The 19,358-nt window shown below is 37.7% G+C and overlaps 1 protein-coding gene across 1 annotated transcript in view; it reads right to left on the bottom strand.

The window, feature by feature from the left end:
* Positions 1-18,669, bottom strand: part of ppid (peptidylprolyl isomerase D) — a 40,113-nt gene extending 21,444 nt beyond the window's left edge. The window contains exon 1 of the mRNA XM_061976539.1: positions 18,474-18,669. Within this exon, the coding sequence (XP_061832523.1) occupies positions 18,474-18,558 (85 nt within the window). The 5' untranslated portion in view covers positions 18,559-18,669. The remainder of the gene's footprint in view (positions 1-18,473) is intronic.
* Between the last annotated feature and the right edge of the window lie 689 nt (positions 18,670-19,358).

Below are 19,358 nucleotides of genomic sequence, written 5' to 3'. Positions count from 1 at the left end.
ACTTTTAAAGTCATTTTGATAGTAGGCTAATATAGACACTTACATCATGTGTTGCCTTCATTATAACACTTATATAAGACTTTTAAAGTCATTTTGATAGTAGGCTAATATAACTAATATAGACACTTATATCATGTGCTGTCTTCATTACAACACTTATATAAGACTTTTAAAGTCATTTTGATAGTAGGCTAATATAGCTAATATAGACACTTATATCATGTGCTGTCTTCATTACAACACTTATATAAGACTTTTAAAGTCATTTTGATAGTAGGCTAATATAGCTAATATAGACACTTACATAATGTGCTGTCTTCATTATAACACTTATATAAGACTTTTAAAGTAATTTTGATAGGAGGCTAATATTACTAATATAGACACTTACATCATGTGTTGTCTTCATTATAACACTTATATAAGACTTTTAAAGTCATTTTGATAGACTAATACAACTAATATAGACACTTACATCATGTGTTGCCTTCATTATAACACTTAGATAAGTGTAACCCATATTTAAATTACCCATTGAAAATGTGCATACAGTGCAAAGACTTTTATTGTGGAGGGTTACTTCCTGCCGCTTTAAGGAAGTGCTGCTCACTTTACCACCCCCTCCCGTCTGCTGTGGCTGCGGTGCTGTGAGACGCGCTTGAGAAGAAACTTGCAAAATCTTCTCATTCTGACACTTTGCAAACTTCTTAATTAGGTGAGTGTTTGGCCATGGCATAATCAATGGAATTCCACACTCACAATCATGTGTCATGTCGCCAAAATTGTGTTAGCATTTGTTTTAGCATAGGCGCTAACCGCTGCCATTCTTCCATAGAGCCGGCATGTTCGATTATCGGGGCGTGCATGGTTTGTTGTTTTGCCTCGATTACTCAGGTAATTAGGGCCCGCATGGCTCATTGCATAAGGACTCCCGCAGGGAGTCCTTATGCAATGGGACATAAGGACCTATTGAATTTGTAAGGTTTTATTCTTTCTTTATTATTATTCTTCCGCCGCCTCTTTGAGCACTAATTTGACCCAACTAACATGCTTCAAAACTCACCATATTTGACCCACACATCAGGACCTGCGAAAATTGTCTTTTAATAAAAAAAACGAACCCCAAAACTCAAAATTGCGCTCTAGCGCCCCCTAGGAAAAAAAAAAAACTAGACTGCCTGTAACTCCCACTAGGAAGGTCGGAGAGACATGAAACAAAAACCTCTATGTAGGTTTGACTTAGACCTAGTTTTCATAATTGTATATCCTCAGGCAAAAATCAACAGGAAGTTGGCAATTCCCCCTTCAAGACAAAAAAGTACTAAAAACAGTCACTTTTGCCTTTTTGAGCTGTAATTTGACCCCCTTAACACGCTTCAAAACTCACCAAACTGAACGCATACATCAGGACTGGCAAAAATTGTGATCTAATAAAAAAACCTAACCCCAAATTTAAAAATTGCGCTCTAGAGCAATTTTTGAATAAAACGGAGAAAAAAACTGCTCCTCGGAAGAAAACAATGACAAAACTGCCTGTAACTCCCACTGGGAAGGTCGGAGAGACATGAAACAAAATCCTCTCCGTAGGTCTCACTTAGACCTACATTTCATAAATTGACAACCCCCAGCAAAAATCTACAAGAAGCTTGCTATTCCCCCTTCAACACAACATTTTTGTAAAAACCGGTCACCTTTCTTCAAACATTATCTCCTCTGAGCGTGTTTGTTGTTTCGGCTTCAAACTAACACAGGAGAGAGATTGAACCCTTTTGATTAAAAGTTATCGAAAGAGTTTTAATACCGGCTCCGGTTTTGATTTTATGACCCTTCAAAGAGCCGCTGCGCTGATGCTGCTGTTTTTTCAAGAAGGCTGCTAAAAAGCAAGAAGCACCAGCGTGCCCACACAATGCAGACAAGGTAGGTACACTACACATAAGTATTGGGACAATTCGGACTAAAAGTAGACAAAAGTATTGGGACACTTATGACGAAAACTGAACAAAAGTATTGGGACACTTAGGACTAGCACCTGCCAAATATGCGGGCCCGACCAATGCTGCTTGCAGCTTTAATTATGTTTGATTTTCTTTTGATCATCCAGCCCATTTATAGGCAACAGTTTAGTTTAGCAAAGTGGCAAAGGGCTTTAAACTGCTAATATGCTTTTGCTACTTTGTGGATGCGAATCAGATGGAACGCAGGTGCGTGTATTTAGGTTGTTGCGCAACACTTTAATTTAACTTTGCTTGATTGTTCATCAACTTTGAATGTTTGAATAAGTACTTGAATATGAATTATGATACATTGAGTTTCTAATGAGTATTATGAAACTAGGTTATATAAGTGCACTTGTAATTTAAATTGTAAATGAATTTGTAATTGAATTTAATTGATCTATGATTGAGTTTTATCACTTTAGATAAGAAATCATGATCTGTATTATTAGAAATGTATTATGAATGTTCATTTTAATTGGACTCATGATTGTATATTAATCAACATGGTTGGTTATGTTATATCAATTGGTTTATTAGTACAACAAATTAGTCATTCCGGACAATCGAATGCTTACATTATGCTTTCAAGTACATCTATAATGTACTTTGCTAGTGAAGAGGTAACTAGGTTACTCACTTTGGGTTTTTTGGACTTTTAGGTCAGGTTTTTTTTACGGGAAGGAATACCCGTTGACCCAAACAACCTGAGCTTCCTATCCACCTTCAAACTCAACTCAACAAATGGCGAGCTAAACTACTACACGGTAGGACAAGCATTTTTTTTCTCCTCCGCGGCGAACCTTTTGGATTACTTTTGTTTTTGAACCGAACTTTTGGAATGACGCAAAAGCGTTTGCGTATCTTTTTGAACTGAACTGTGAACTGGTTCCGAGAAGGCAGAAGGACTGCATCTTGTATTTTTGTTTTGGGCATTATTTTTATTGTTTTTCTATTGTGTCATCTGTGGCATTTATATTCGTGTTAATACATTTAATGCAGTCGAAAGCAAGATAACTAGTTGTCGTCATCTTTCATACCTCAGGCTCCTAGACCAACCATCTTCTGTTATACGGTTTATACTTTTGACCCGCCTAGCCCATGTAAGCGTTACATAAGACTTTTAAAGTCATTTTGATAGTAGGCTAATATAGCTAATATAGACACTTACATCATGTGTTGTCTTCATTATAACACTTATGTAAGACTTTTAAAGTCATTTTGATAGGAGGCTAATATAACTAATATAGACACTTACATCATGTGTTTCCTTCATTATAACACTTATATAAGACTTTTAAAGTCATTTTGATAGTAGGCTAATATAACTAATATAGACACTTACATCATGTGTTGCCTTCATTATAACACTTATATAAGACTTTTAAAGTCATTTTGATAGGAGGCTAATATAGCTAATATAGACACTTACCGGTACATCATGTGTTGTCTTCATTATAACACTTATACAAGACTTTTAAAGTCATTTTGATAGTAGGCTAATATAGCTAATATAGACACTTACATCATGTGTTGTCTTCATTATAACACTTATATAAGACTTTTAAAGTCATTTTGATAGGAGGCTAATATAACTAATATAGACACTTATATCATGTGTTGTCTTCATTATAACACTTATATAAGACTTTTAAAGTCATTTTGATAGGAGGCTAATATAGACACTTACATCATGTGTTGCCTTCATTATAACACTTATATAAGACTTTTAAAGTCATTTTGATAGTAGGCTAATATAACTAATATAGACACTTACATCATGTGTTGTCTTCATTATAACACTTATATAAGACTTTTAAAGTCATTTTGATAGGAGGCTAATATAACTAATATAGACACTTACATCATGTGTTTCCTTCATTATAACACTTATATAAGACTTTTAAAGTCATTTTGATAGTAGGCTAATATAACTAATATAGACACTTACATCATGTGTTGTCTTCATTATAACACTTATATAAGACTTTTAAAGTCATTTTGATAGGAGGCTAATATAACTAATATAGACACTTACATCATGTGTTTCCTTCATTATAACACTTATATAAGACTTTTAAAGTTATTTTGATAGTAGGCTAATATAACTAATATAGACACTTACATCATGTGTTGTCTTCATTATAACACTTATATAAGACTTTTAAAGTCATTTTGATAGGAGGCTAATATAGCTAATATAGACACTTACATCATGTGTTGTCTTCATTATAACACTTATATAAGACTTTTAAAGTCATTTTGATAGGAGGCTAATATAACTAATATAGACACTTACATCATGTGTTGTCTTCATTATAACACTTATATAAGACTTTTAAAGTCATTTTGATAGGAGGCTAATATAACTAATATAGACACTTACATCATGTGTTTCCTTCATTATAACACTTATATAAGACTTTTAAAGTAATTTTGATAGTAGGCTAATATAACTAATATAGACACTTACATCATGTGTTGTCTTCATTATAACACTTATATAAGACTTTTAAAGTCATTTTGATAGGAGGCTAATATAACTAATATAGACACTTACATCATGTGTTGTCTTCATTATAACACTTATATAAGACTTTTAAAGTAATTTTGATAGTAGGCTAATATAACTAATATAGACACTTACATCATGTGTTGTCTTCATTATAACACTTATATAAGACTTTTAAAGTCATTTTGATAGGAGGCTAATATAGCTAATATAGACACTTACATCATGTGTTGTCTTCATTATAACACTTATATAAGACTTTTAAAGTCATTTGATAGGAGGCTAATATAACTAATATAGACACTTACATCATGTGTTGCCTTCATTATAACACTTATATAAGACTTTTAAAGTCATTTTGATAGGAGGCTAATATAACTAATATAGACACTTACATCATGTGTTGCCTTCATTATAACACTTATATAAGACTTTTAAAGTCATTTTGATAGGAGGCTAATATAACTAATATAGACACTTACATCATGTGTTGTCTTCATTATAACACTTATATAAGACTTTTAAAGTAATTTTGATAGTAGGCTAATATAGCTAATATAGACACTTACATCATGTGTTGTCTTCATTATAACACTTATATAAGACTTTTAAAGTCATTTTGATAGTAGGCTAATATAGACACTTACCGTACATCATGTGTTGTCTTCATTATAACACTTATATACGACTTTTAAAGTCATTTTGATAGTAGGCTAATATAGACACATCATGTGTTGTCTTCATTATAACACTTATATAAGACTTTTAAAGTCATTTTGATAGTAGGCTAATATAGCTAATATAGACACTTACATCAAGTGTTGTCTTCATTATAACACTTATATAAGACTTTTAAAGTCATTTTGATAGACTAATATTGCTAATATAGACATCATGTGTTGCCTTTATTATAAGACGTATACGCCTTTTAATTTTTTACCGCTCCAGACAGATTTGTTTTTTGTATTTTTGGTCCAATATGGCTCTTTCAACATTTTTGGTTGCCGACCCCTGTCTTAAACTGTGGAGATTGTTGTCCGCGGGTATATCTCGACTTTATTAAATATGTGCACACTTGGACACGCTGCCTCCGCTCTAAACAACACTGTGCGTATCGCTTACGTCATCACAACAACGGTTTCAAGAGCACTGTTCTGGTGATTAAAGTACGTCTTTTTCCGGCCAAATTTTTTGATACATCATTAGTCAATAGTGCGCAAATAATAAACTATATATAGCCATTCATACCGTAACTACCTGCTGGTGGTAATGTGTATGTTAGTGTGTTATGATGGTCATTTTGCCAATGAAGTGTTGTGTGTCTTGGAGTGAAACACGGAGGCAGACGTGTGAGCACGGAGGAAATACTTGTTGGAATTGGGCCTGTCATCATAAAATTGGCAATAAAAGCTAAAAAGAAAGTCAGACTTTGTTTTCTCCTGGACGCTGCAATACATTATATGACTTTATTTTGTTGGATGTGGCGGGTAATATGAAGCCATACATTAAGGAGAAACCCTAAATGTAGGTAAACCGGATGTATAGTGTAGCCCTTTTATTTTGAAGCCGGAAAAGTGTGTGATTCTTTTGAGAAAATGTTTTCACATGTTTTAATGTCAAATCGACTGTTTGCCAAAAAAATAAGTCTCCTTTCGACATTCTGCCGACCGTCTTTCATTTCTGTCTCTTTTATGTCATCGTACTTACTAAAGCAGTCACAGTAACAATCTAAATGTTATCACTGCACCTTAATCGTAATCTGAACACAGAAGTGAAGCACACCACACACCTCTTTCGATGCGCACAGCAGGTGTTTGCTGCAGGGATGTCGCCTTTTCTCATGACAAAAAATAGTCCTTTCTTGTTGAGAGAACAACTTGCTATTAGAGATGTCCGATAATATCGGCCTGCCGATATTATCGGTCGATAAATACGTTAAAATGTAATATCGGAAATTATTGGTATCGTTTTTTTTATTATCGGTATAGTTTGTTTGTTTTTTTGATTAAATCAACATAAAAAAACACAAGATACACTTACAATATCGGTATCGGTAATTCAAGAGTTGGACAATATCGGAATATCGGATATCGGCAAAAAGCCATTATCGGATGCTATGACTTTGAACCGGATTTTTACGGAAGGTAGACTTTCCTTGGTCCATTTCTGCTCGCATGTGGCTCATCAGCAGCAAGTGAACTGCAGCTAAGTTCCTCCGCTACGGCACGGCCCGAGGGCAAAAAGGAGGTGTCTGCGTTAATCGCCCAATAAAAAAAAAGTGCCGTTATTGGAATTAATAGTTAATGCGTTATTGTCACGTTAACTTTGACAGCCCTGATTATTTCATTGTTATTAATTATTATGCATTGTTTTTATCGTGTCCAAAATAATTAAACTACTACTGATGACTGCGAGAACCGTATTTACACTCACAATATCTGCAAAGTATTAATTTAGGGCTGCAACTAACGATTAATTTGATAATCGATTAATCTGTCGATTATTACTTTGATTAATCGATTAATAATGGGATAAAAGAGACAAACTACATTTCTATCCTTTCCAGTAGTTTATTGAAAAACAACAGCATACTGGCGCCATGTTCTTTCAACTTGCCAAATAAAACAAGGAAAATGTTACAAAAATGCACACTTTTGACACCCCTGCTATAGATAATACAATTAAATGTGATAAATGTATGGATAAAAAGCAGAGCCTGGCGACGCATGCGTGTTTACCATAACTCTCTCACTCTCTCTGTCTCTGCCCCTCCCTCACCAATGCTGCTGAAGTTTTTAACCCCTTCTTACCCCTGAACGTACATTGCTAATACACACAACCATAACTCAAAATTTGAATCATTTGAGGCATTTAAGAAACACCGCCCGGGCAGCCCCGCAAAAGAGGACATGTCCGGTGAAAAGAGGACGTATGGTCAGTCTATCCTAGCCCGGTCGCTGCTAGGATCGGTTTCACCGGACATGTCCTCTTTTGCTAGCATGCTAGCAGCTAACGGGCTACGATAGACTGACCATACGTCCTCTTTTCACCGGACATGTCCTCTTTTGCGGAGCTGTCAGGGCGGAGTTTCTTAAATGCCTCAAATGTCCGGCATTTTGAGTATTGTTTACACAACGTACAGTATGCTACTTAATATGTCCGTGTGGAAACTCGTTTGGTACACCTCCGCACCGAACCGAAACCCCCATACCGAAACGGTTCGATACAAATACACAAACCGTTACACCCCTATTATTTTGATTCTTGTTTCTCAGCTGATTGTAAATGTTGCAGTTTATAAATAAAGGTTAAAAAATAAAAATAACGTAGTTAAGCTAGGGATGATGCTCGAAACCGATTTTCCCGGTTGTTCGATAAGAAAAGAACCGAGTCCTCGGACTCAAATCCCTTTTTGAGAACCGGTACCCGTTATCGAGACCACTATAAGCAAAGAAAAAGAGTTGGTTCTTTATTCGAATCCCTGAGAACGAATCCCAAATGAGCAATGTTATGCCCATTTGATCGTAGACTCTTACTGACACCTTGTGGCAAAATGAAAATACTACGCGTCAATAGTATGGCCACTTCTGGGTTGGCGAGTCAGTTCCGTTCATGAGACAATTGAGAAGTAGACAAGTTGTGTTAGCTCTTACAAGACTTGGAAAATATAAGTCTGTAAGTAAACTGTTTAACTTGTTTATGTAACTCAATATTAAGGTGGAAAGTGGTTAAATTTAAAATTAAGATGTTTATTGAAAAACGATTTTTGTGCACTGTTTCAATGGATGATTTGAGGACTTAAAATGGCTGCCAGTCGTATATTTCCAACATCGAAATAGTTTCAACACTCAGAAGTATTTGTTTGATGATAGTACTGTATATTTGTGTGAAGCTAATATTTACATATTGTGTATTACATTTCAGTATGTTAATTGAATCACATAGCTTATACATTTGTTACTGTGTGTATTTCAGTTTAAAATAAAAATAACAGTCCAGTGCAAGACAAAAGTAAAGATAGGAAAAGACAAAGTAAGATCAACAACAATAAAGAGCCTAAATGGATCAATCTTCTTTGGAACGTTATTAGACGTCTTGGATTGTTTGTTAGCTGTCTGCCTGTGTGTGTAGTTAGTATGTTCCAATAGCAGCAACTTTTTGGAGAGCTGTATTATTTTCAGTTTTGTGCCCAAGGGACTGATTTTATTTAACACTATATTATTATTTATACACCTATAGTGATCACAGAGACAGGTTGTTTTTGTGTTACTGTATATATTTGTTTTTCTGAAAAATACCACTTAATATACTTTGGGTAACAACAGTCAATATTTATTTATTTAAATTTTTTAGGGGGGTAACAGTCAATATTTATTTGATTTGATTTTATTCTTATAAAATAAAAGTGAGCTTTTGTTAAACCAAATATTGTGTTTTTTCCATATACAACAACCTATCTGGATTCGATAAGAGAATCGATAAGGAATCGGTTCGATAATAGGATTCGATAATAGGCTCGAACTCGATAATTTCTTATCAAACATCATCCCTAGCCTCAGCGCATGCGCATAGCATAGATCCAACGAATCGATGACTAATTTAATCGCCAACTATTTTTATAATCGATTTTAATTGATTAGTTGTTGGAGCCCTATATTAATTATGTTTAGAGATGTCCGATAAATGCTTTAAAATGCAATATCGGAAATTATCGGTATCGTTTTTTTATTATCGGTATCGTTTTTTGTTTTTTTTGTTTTTATTAAATCAACATAAAAAACACAAGATACACTTACAATTAGTGCACCAACCCAAAAAACCTCCCTCCCCCATCCCTCATTCACACAAAAGGGTTGTTTCTTTCTGTTATTAATATTCTGGTTCCTACATTATATATCAATATATATCAATACAGTCTGCAAGGGTATCGGTAATTAAAGAGTTGGACAATATTGGAATATCGGATATCGGCAAAAAGCCATTATCGGACATCCCTAGTTATGTTGGTAACTGTCCTGACATTCATATAGCGGCAATCAAAAGAAAGCATGTTCATATTATATCCGTTGTTATAGTTATAACTAGAGATGTCCGATAATATCGCTTTAAAATGTAATATCTGAAATGATCGGTATCGTTTTTTTTATTATCGATATCGGTTTTTTGGGTTGTTTTTTTTTTTAATTAAATCAACATAAAAAACAAGATACACTTACAATTAGTGCACCAACCCAAAAAACCTCCCTCCCCCATTTACACTCATTCACACAAAAGGGTTGTTTCTTTCTGTTATTAATATTGTGGTTCCTACATTATATATCAATATATATCAATACAGTCTGCAAGGGATACAGTCCGTAAGCACACATGATTGTGGTCCACTAATAGTACTAACCTTTAACAGTTAATTTTACTCATTTTCATTCATTACTAGTTTCTATGTAACTGTTTTTATATTGTTTTACTTTCTTTTTTATCCAAGAAAATGTTTTTAAATTCATTTATCTTATTTTATAATTTTTTAAAAAAAGGACCTTATCTTCACCATACCTGGTTGTCCAAATTAGGCATAATAATGTGTTAATTCCACCACTGTATATATTGTTATCGGTTGATATCGGTATCGCTAATTAAGGGTTTGGTCAATATCGGAATATCGGATATCGGCAAAAAGCCATTATCGGACATCCCTAGTTATTTCCCATATACAACAACCTATCTGGCTTCGATAAGAGAATCGATAAGGAATCGGTTCGATAAGAGGATTCGATAATAGGCTCGAACTCGATAATTTCTTATCAAACATCATCCCTAGCCTCAGCGCATGCGCATAGCATAGATCCAACGAATCGATGACTAAATTAATCGCCAACTATTTTTATAATCGGTTTTAATCGATTAGTTGTTGCAGCCCTATATTAATTATTATGTTGGTAACTGTCCTGACATTCATATGGCAGCAATCAAAAGAAAGCATGTTCATATTATATTCGTTATTATAGTTATAACGTAGTGTTTGAGCTTTACTCGATTGCATTAGATCATGGGTGTCAAGTTTGACACCAAGTTTGACACCACAGTGGGCCAAATTTGGCCCACCGTGTAATTTCACTTGGCCCTTGAGGCGATATCAAATTGGCCCTTGAGGCGATATCAAATTAACACTAGAGCTGGCCCGCCGATTATATTCAGCGGCGGTGCCGCGGTAACACCACATTCACCGCTAACTCTCATACTGCCAACCCTCCCGGGAGAGTTCCAGATTTCAGTGACCGTCCCGAAAATTGTCACATCCGCTTTTCATCCAGTCGAACGTGTGCTGGCCGCTTCTGCACGCACACAACAGTGAATGCAACGGGTAATGCAAAGCATACTTGATCAACAGCAATATAAACAACTAAGTTTTGTTAGAAATATATGCCACACTGTGAATCCACACCAAACAAGAATGACAAACACATTTCGGGAGAACACCGCACTGTAATGCAACATAAACACAACAGAACAAATACCCAGAATCCTTTGTAGCACTAACTCTTCCGGGAGCGACAAGGTGGTGGGGGGGAGGGTTTGGTGGTAGCGGGGATGTATATTGTAGCGTCCCGGAAGAGTTAGTGCTGCAAAGGGTTCTGGGTATTTGTTCTGTTGTGTTATGGTGCAGATGTTCTCCTGAAATGTGTTTGTCATTCTTCTTTGGTGTGGATTCACAGTGTGGCGTATATTTCTAACATTGTTAAAGTTGTTTATACGGGCACCCTCAGCGTGACCTGTATCGCTATTGAACAAGTATGCTTTGCATTCCTGTGTGTGTTCATACAGAAGCCGCACATATCTTGTGATTGGGCCGGCACGTTGTTAGAATGGATGAAAAGCGGACATGACGACAGCTCATAGCGGACGTTAAAGGCAGTGTCTTTAAAGGGGAACATTATCACAATTTCAGAATTGTTAAAAGCATTAAAAATCAGTTCCCAGTGGCTTATTATATTTTTCGAAGTTTTTTTCAAAATTTTACCCATCACGCAATATCCCTAAAAAAAGCTTCAAAGTGCCGGATTTTAACCACCCGTCCATTTTCCTGTGACGTCACATAGTGAAGCCAACACAAACAAACATGGCGGAAAGAACAGCAAGCTATAGCGACATTAGCTCGGATTCAGACTCGGATTTCAGCGGCTTAAGCGATTCAACAGATTACGCATGTATTGAAACGGATGGTTGTAGTGTGGAGGCAGGTAGCGAAAACCAAATTGAAGAAGAAACTGAAGCTATTGAGCCATATCGGTTTGAACCGTATGCAAGCGAAAACGACGAAAACGACACGACAGCCAGCGACACGGGAGAAAGCGAGGACGAATTCGGCGATCGCCTTCTAACCAACGATTGGTATGTGTTTGTTTGGCATTAAAGGAAACTAACAACTATGAACTAGGTTTACAGCATATGAAATACAATTGGCAACAACATGCACTTTGAGAGTGCAGACAGCCCAATTTTCATCAATTAATATATTCTGGAGACATACCCTCATGTCAGCAGGCCAGGGAAGCTAGGGTCGATATTCTTCTCTTGATCATCTTCGGTGGCATAAGGGACGGTGTGAGCCAAGACATCCAGGGGGTTTAGCTTGCTCGTCTACGGGAACAAACTGCCGCCATTGCTTGCCGTGCTACCGAGGTCCTTTGTCCCTGAATTGCTCACACACTCCGGCAGATTCAATGGGGGTCTGGCGGCAGATTTCTTTGACTTTATGGTTGGAAATGCATCTGCTTTGAGTGTCGCAGGATATCCACACATTCTTGCCATCTCTGTCGTAGCATAGCTTTCGTCGGTAAAGTGTGCGGAACAAACGTCCAATTTCTTGCCACTTTGGCATCTTTGGGCCACTGGTGCAACTTGAATCCGTCCCTGTTGGTGTTGTTACACCCTCCGACAACACACCGACGAGGCATGATGTCTCCAAGGTACGGAAAACCGTCGAAAAAACGGAAAATAACAGAGCTGATTTGACTCGGTGTTTGAGAAAATGGCGGATTGCTTCCCGATGCGACGTCATGACGTCATCGCTCCGAGAGCGCATATTAGAAAGGCGTTTAATTCGCCAAAATTCACCCATTTAGAGTTCGGAAATCGGTTAAAAAAATATATGGTCTTTTTTTCTGCAACATCAAGGTATATATTGACGCTTACATAGGTCTGGTGATAATGTTCCCCTTTAAGGCACACCCCTAATGCTGTGGTCCGGGTGTACTACGAGATATAATGACTGATAAAACACCTTCGTTGGATAATGAAGGTTGCCTCAGCTCAAAGCCTGAGCCCCGACATTAATGAACTAGCATCCAAGAAAAGATGGCAGGTGTCTGGCTTGGGCACATCACATTAGATCAGTGTGTTGCAAACTGAGCAGTTTAAAGTCCTGATTGGTTGGTTTATTCATTGTTATTTTATTTTCAAATGTATAAGCCTGTGGATAAAGTTAATGTTGATATTTACCTCTGAAGGCTGCAAATAGAAAAGAGGCATTCAATTTTTATTTAAATTGTATTTGATATGCCATTGATATTTTTGAATTATTAGGGCCCGCAATGGCCCATTGCAAAAGGACTCCCACAGGGAGTCCTTATGCAATGGGACATAAGGACCTATTGTTCTTCTAAGGTTTTATTATTATTAGGGCCCGCAATGGCCCATTGCAAAAGGACTCCCACAGGGAGTCCTTATGCAATGGGACATAAGGACCTATTGTTCTTCTAAGGTTTTATTATTATTATTATTATTATTATTATTATTATTATTCCGCCGCCTCTTCGAGCACTAATTTGACCCACTTAACATGCTTCAAAACTCACCATATTTGACCCACACATCAGGACCTGCGAAAATTGTCTTTTAATAAAAAAAAAACAACTGCAAAAATCAAAATTGCGCTCTAGCGCCCCCTAGAAGAAAAAAAATACTAGACTGCCTGTAACTCCCACTAGGAAGGTCGGAAAGACATGAAACAAAATCCTCTATGTAGGTCTGACTCAGACCTAACTCTCATAATCATAAATGATAAATGGGTTGTACTTGTATAGCGCTTTTCTACCTTCAAGGTACTCAAAGCGCTTTGACACTACTTCCACATTTACCCATTCACACACACATTCACACACTGATGGAGGGAGCTGCCATGCAAGGCGCTAACCAGCACCCATCAGGAGCAAGGGTGAAGTGTCTTGCTCAGGACACAACGGACATGACGAGGTTGGTACTAGGTGGGGATTGAACCAGGGACCCTTGGGTCGCGCACGGCCACTCTCCCACTGCACCACGCCGATAATGGTACATTCTCGGGCTAAAATCAACAGGAAGTTGGCAATTCCCCCTTCAAGACAAAAAAGTACTAAAAACAGTCACTTTTGCCTCTTTGAGCTGTAATTTGATCCCCTTAACATGCTTCAAAACTCACCAAACTGAACACACACATCAGGACTGGCTAAAACTGTGATCTAATGAAAAAACCTAACCCCAAATCTAAAAATTGTGCTCTACACCAATTTTTTAATAAAACGCACAAAAAACTGCTCCTCGGATGAAAAATCTGACAAAACTGCCTGTAACTCCCACTGGGAAGGTCGGAGAGAGATGAAACAAAAACCTCTATGTAGGTCTTACTTAGACCTACATTTCATAAATTGACAACCCCCAGCAAAAATCAACAGGAAGTTTGCTATTCCCCCTTCAAAACAACATTTTTGTAAAAACCGGTCACCTTCCTTCAAAATCTATCTCCTCTGAGCGCGTTTGTCGTTTAGACTTCAAACTAACACAGAAGAGAGATTGAACCCTTGTGTATAAAAGTATAGAACAGCTTTTTAATACCTGCTCCGGGTTTTGATTTTATGACCCTTCAAAGACCCGCTGCACTGATGCTCCTGCGGTGCTGTTTTTTTTACGATGGCTGCTTAAAAGCAGGAAGCACCAACGTGCCCACACAATGCAGACAAGGTAGGTACACTAGACAAAAGTCTTGGGACACTTCAGACTAAAAGTAGACAAAAGTATTGGGACACTTAGGACTAGCACCTGCCAAATACGCGGGCCCGACCAACGCTGCTTGCAGCTTTAATTAGGGCCCGCCATGGCCCATTGCAAAAGGACTCCCACAGGGAGTCCTTATGCAATGGGACATAAGGACCTATTGAATTTCTAAGGTTTTATTATTATTCTTTATTATTATTATTCCGCCGCCTCTTTGAACACTAATTTGACCCACTCAGCATGCTTCAAAACTCACCATATTTGACACACTCATCAGGACCTGCGAAAATTGTCTTTTGATGAAAAAACCGAACCCCAAAAATCAAAATTGCGCTCTAGCGCCCCCTAGGAAAAAAAAAAACAGACTGCCTGTAACTCCCACTAGGAAGGTCGGAGAGACATGAAACAAAAACCTCTATGTAGGTCTGACTTAGACCTAGTTCTCATAATTGTATGTCTTCGGGCAAAAATCAACAGGAAGTTGGCAATTCCCCCTTCAAGACAAAAAAGTACTAAAAACAGTCACTTTTGCCTCTTTGCGCTGTAATTTGACCCTCTTAACATGCTTCAAAACTCACCAAACTCAACACACACATCAGGACTGGCTAAAACTGTGATCTAATAAAAAAACCTAACCCCAAATTCAAAAATTGCGCTCTACAGCAATTTTTGAATAAAACTGATAAAAAACTGCTCCTCGGAAGAAATTAACTACAAAACTGCCTGTAACTCCCACTGGGAAGGTCGGAGAGACATGAAACAAAAAACTCTATGTAGGTCTCACTTAGACCTACATTTCATAAATTGACAACCCCCAGCAAAAATCAACAGGAACTTTGCTATTCCCCCTTCAAAACACAATTTTTGTAAAAACCCGTCACCTTTCTTCAAACATTATCTCCTCTGAGCGCGTTTGTTGTTTCGGCTTCAAACTAACACAGGAGAGAGATTGAACCCTTCTGATTAAAAGTTGTTGAAAGAGTTGTGATACCTGCTCCGGTTTTGATTTTATGACCCTTCAAAGACCCGCTGCACTGATGCTGCTGCGCTGCTGGTTTTTTAAGATGGCTGCTCAAAAGCAGGAAGCACCAACGTGCCCACACAATGCAGACAAGGTAGGTACACTAGACAAAAGTCTTGGGACACTTCAGACTAAAAGTAGACAAAAGTATTGGGACACTTAGGACTAGCACCTGCCAAATACGCGGGCCCGACCAACGCTGCTTGCAGCTTTAATTAGGGCCCGCCATGGCCCATTGCAAAAGGACTCCCACAGGGAGTCCTTATGCAATGGGACATAAGGACCTATTGAATTTCTAAGGTTTTATTATTATTCTTTATTATTATTATTCCGCCGCCTCTTTGAACACTAATTTGACCCACTCAGCATGCTTCAAAACTCACCATATTTGACACACTCATCAGGACCTGCGAAAATTGTCTTTTGATGAAAAAACCGAACCCCAAAAATCAAAATTGCGCTCTAGCGCCCCCTAGGAAAAAAAAAAAACAGACTGCCTGTAACTCCCACTAGGAAGGTCGGAGAGACATGAAACAAAAACCTCTACGTAGGTCTGACTTAGACCTAGTTCTCATAATTGTATGTCTTCGGGCAAAAATCAACAGGAAGTTGGCAATTCCCCCTTCAAGACAAAAAAGTACTAAAAACAGTCACTTTTGCCTCTTTGCGCTGTAATTTGACCCTCTTAACATGCTTCAAAACTCACCAAACTCAACACACACATCAGGACTGGCTAAAACTGTGATCTAATAAAAAAACCTAACCCCAAATTCAAAAATTGCGCTCTACAGCAATTTTTGAATAAAACTGATAAAAAACTGCTCCTCGGAAGAAAAAAATGACTAAACTGCCTGTAACTCCCAATGGGAAGGTCGCAGAGACATGAAACAAAAACCTCTATGTAGGTCTCACTTAGACCTACATTTCATAAATTGACAACCCCCAGCAAAAATCAACAGGAAGTTTGTTATTCCCCCTTCAAAACAAACTTTTTGTACAAACCGGTCACCTTCCTTCAAAATCTATCTCCTCTGAGCGCGTTTGTCGTTTCGCCTTCAAACTAACACAGAAGAGAGATTGAACCCTTGTGTATAAAAGTATAGAACAGCTTTTTAATACCTGCTCCGGGTTTTGATTTTATGAGCCTTCAAAGACCCGCTGCACTGATGCTCCTGCGGTGCTGTTTTTTTACGATGGCTGCTTAAAAGCAGGAAGCACCAACGTGCCCACACAATGCAGACAAGGTAGGTACACTAGACAAAAGTCTTGGGACACTTCAGACTAAAAGTAGACAAAAGTATTGGGACACTTAGGACTAGCACCTGCCAAATACGCGGGCCCGACCAACGCTGCTTGCAGCTTTAATTAGGGCCCGCAATGGGACATAAGGACCTATTGTTATTCTAAGGTTTTATTATTATTATTCTTTATTCTTCCGCCGCCACAACAAACTGTAATTTGACCCACTTAACATGCTTCAAAACTCACCATATTTGACCCACACATCAGGACCTGCGAAAATTACCTTTTTAAAAAAACCGAACCCCAAAACTCAAAATTGCGCTCTAGCGCCCCCTAGGGAAAAAAAAAACTAGACTGCCTATATCTCCCACTAGGAAGATCGGAGAGACATGAAACAAAAACCTGTATGTAGGTTTGACTTAGACCTAGTTTTCATAATTGTATATCCTCGGGCAAAAATCAACAGGAAGTTGGCAATTCCCCCTTCAAGACAAAAAAGTACTAAAAACAGTCACTTTTGCCTCTTTGCGCTGTAATTTGACCCCTTTAACATGCTTCAAAACTCACCGAACTGAACACACACATCAGGACTGGCAAAAACTGTGATCTAATAAAAAAACCTAACCCCAAATTCAAAAATTGCGCTCTACAGCAATTTTTGAATAAAACTGATAAAAAACTGCTCCTCGGAAGAAAAAAATGACTAAACTGCCTGTAACTCCCAATGGGAAGGTCGCAGAGACATGAAACAAAAACCTCTATGTAGGTCTCACTTAGACCTACATTTCATAAATTGACCACCCCCAGCAAAAATCAACAGGAAGTTTGTTATTCCCCCTTCAAAACAAACTTTTTGTACAAACCGGTCACCTTTCTTCAAAATCTATCTCCTCTGAGCGCGTTTGTCGTTTCGCCTTCAAACTAACACAGGTGAGAGATACAACCCTTGTGATTAAAAGTATAGATGGGATTTGTAATACCTGCTCCGGTTTTGATTTTATGACCCTTCAAAGACCCGCTGCACTGATGCTCCTGCGGTGCTGTTTTTTTTACGATGGCTGCTTAAAAGCAGGAAGCACCAACGTGCCCACACAATGCAGACAAGGTAGGTACACTAGACAAAAGTCTTGGGACACTTCAGACTAAAAGTAGACAAAAGTATTGGGACACTTAGGACTAGCACCTGCCAAATACGCGGGCCCGACCAACGCTGCTTGCAGCTTTAATTATTGTTTGAAACTGGATTTTGCATGTCACAATAAAGTTATATAAGCCTTGCTTGTTCAATATTCAATGCAAAACTTGTTTAAGTCCCTATTAAAAGGTTAATTTGTTCAACGTTGACTTTGTTCAGTTTTACATTTTGGCCCACTCTGTATTTGAGTTTGACACCCCTGGTCTACATTGTGCAGGTGTACCTATTATAGTGGCCGGCCCGGAGTGTATATTTGTCATAACTAGCACATGTGCATTGAAATTCTTGCTCAACTAAACAAGCGCACATGGCTTGCACTTGTTAGTCATAACTGTCGTACTCATGAAACTATATTTGATACTACTCTTTGTTCATCGCAATGCCGCCAGCATGCTAGCTAACATGCTAGCGACTATGACGCGCATGTTAGCGGCTAATGCTAAGGCTTTTTAGATGCGGACAAATATATAAATATATCCTTACCTCTGGCTCCGTCAATGTCGACGTCGAAGAAAACGCGGGGGTTGTCGGAATTGGACGGCTTGTTGTTGGGTATTGGGTGAGACATGGCGACAAGTTGGCGAATTGAGACACTTTGACAGGTTAGCTTCGCTGAGTTAGCAACACAGTAAAACGGTTGCCGGCCGGCGGAATGATCTGGAACGAAAGCGAAGGTGACGCAATTTCCGGTTCCGTTCGTCCAAAATAAAATGCAGAAAAAAAAAATACGATGATAAAACAGAAGAAAAAAAAAACACATGAAAGTAATACTTGATCATTTGTGTTATATTTTCCCTAAAAACATACAACATACAATATACAACAGAAAGTAGCAAGAAACACGTCAAAAATAAATAGATTTATTTATTCATTTATTTATTGATTGACTGATACTTTTATTAGTAGATTGCACATATTCCGTACAATTGACCACTAAATGGTAACACCCCAATAATTTTTTCAACTTTACATTATTTACAATCCAGGATGTGGAGGGGGGGGGGGGGGTTAGGTTGATATCAACACTTCAGTCATCAACAATTAGTGATGGGTTGACGAGGCGTCATGAAGCGTTTCGACACATTGGAAAACTGTATTGATACTGTGTCGATACTGTGTCACTAAATACTGACATCAGGCAACCTATGGACCGACTCAACTGACACTGATTTTGTGCCCTACAATCCCCGTTTCCATATGAGTTGGGAAATTGTGTTAGATGTAAATATAAACGGAATACAATGATTTGCAAATCCTTTTCAAGCCATATTCAGTTGAATATGCTACAAAGACAACATATTTGATGTTCAAACTCATAAAAAAATTTTTGTTGTTGCAAATAATCATTTAGAATTTGATGCCAGAAAC

The sequence above is a fragment of the Nerophis lumbriciformis genome, linkage group LG16 (assembly GCF_033978685.3).
Source record: "Nerophis lumbriciformis linkage group LG16, RoL_Nlum_v2.1, whole genome shotgun sequence".
In the NCBI taxonomy this organism is placed as follows: Eukaryota; Metazoa; Chordata; class Actinopteri; order Syngnathiformes; family Syngnathidae; genus Nerophis; species Nerophis lumbriciformis.
The sequence above is the reverse complement of the archived record's forward strand: the minus strand, read 5'-3'. Positions and strand labels throughout refer to the sequence as shown.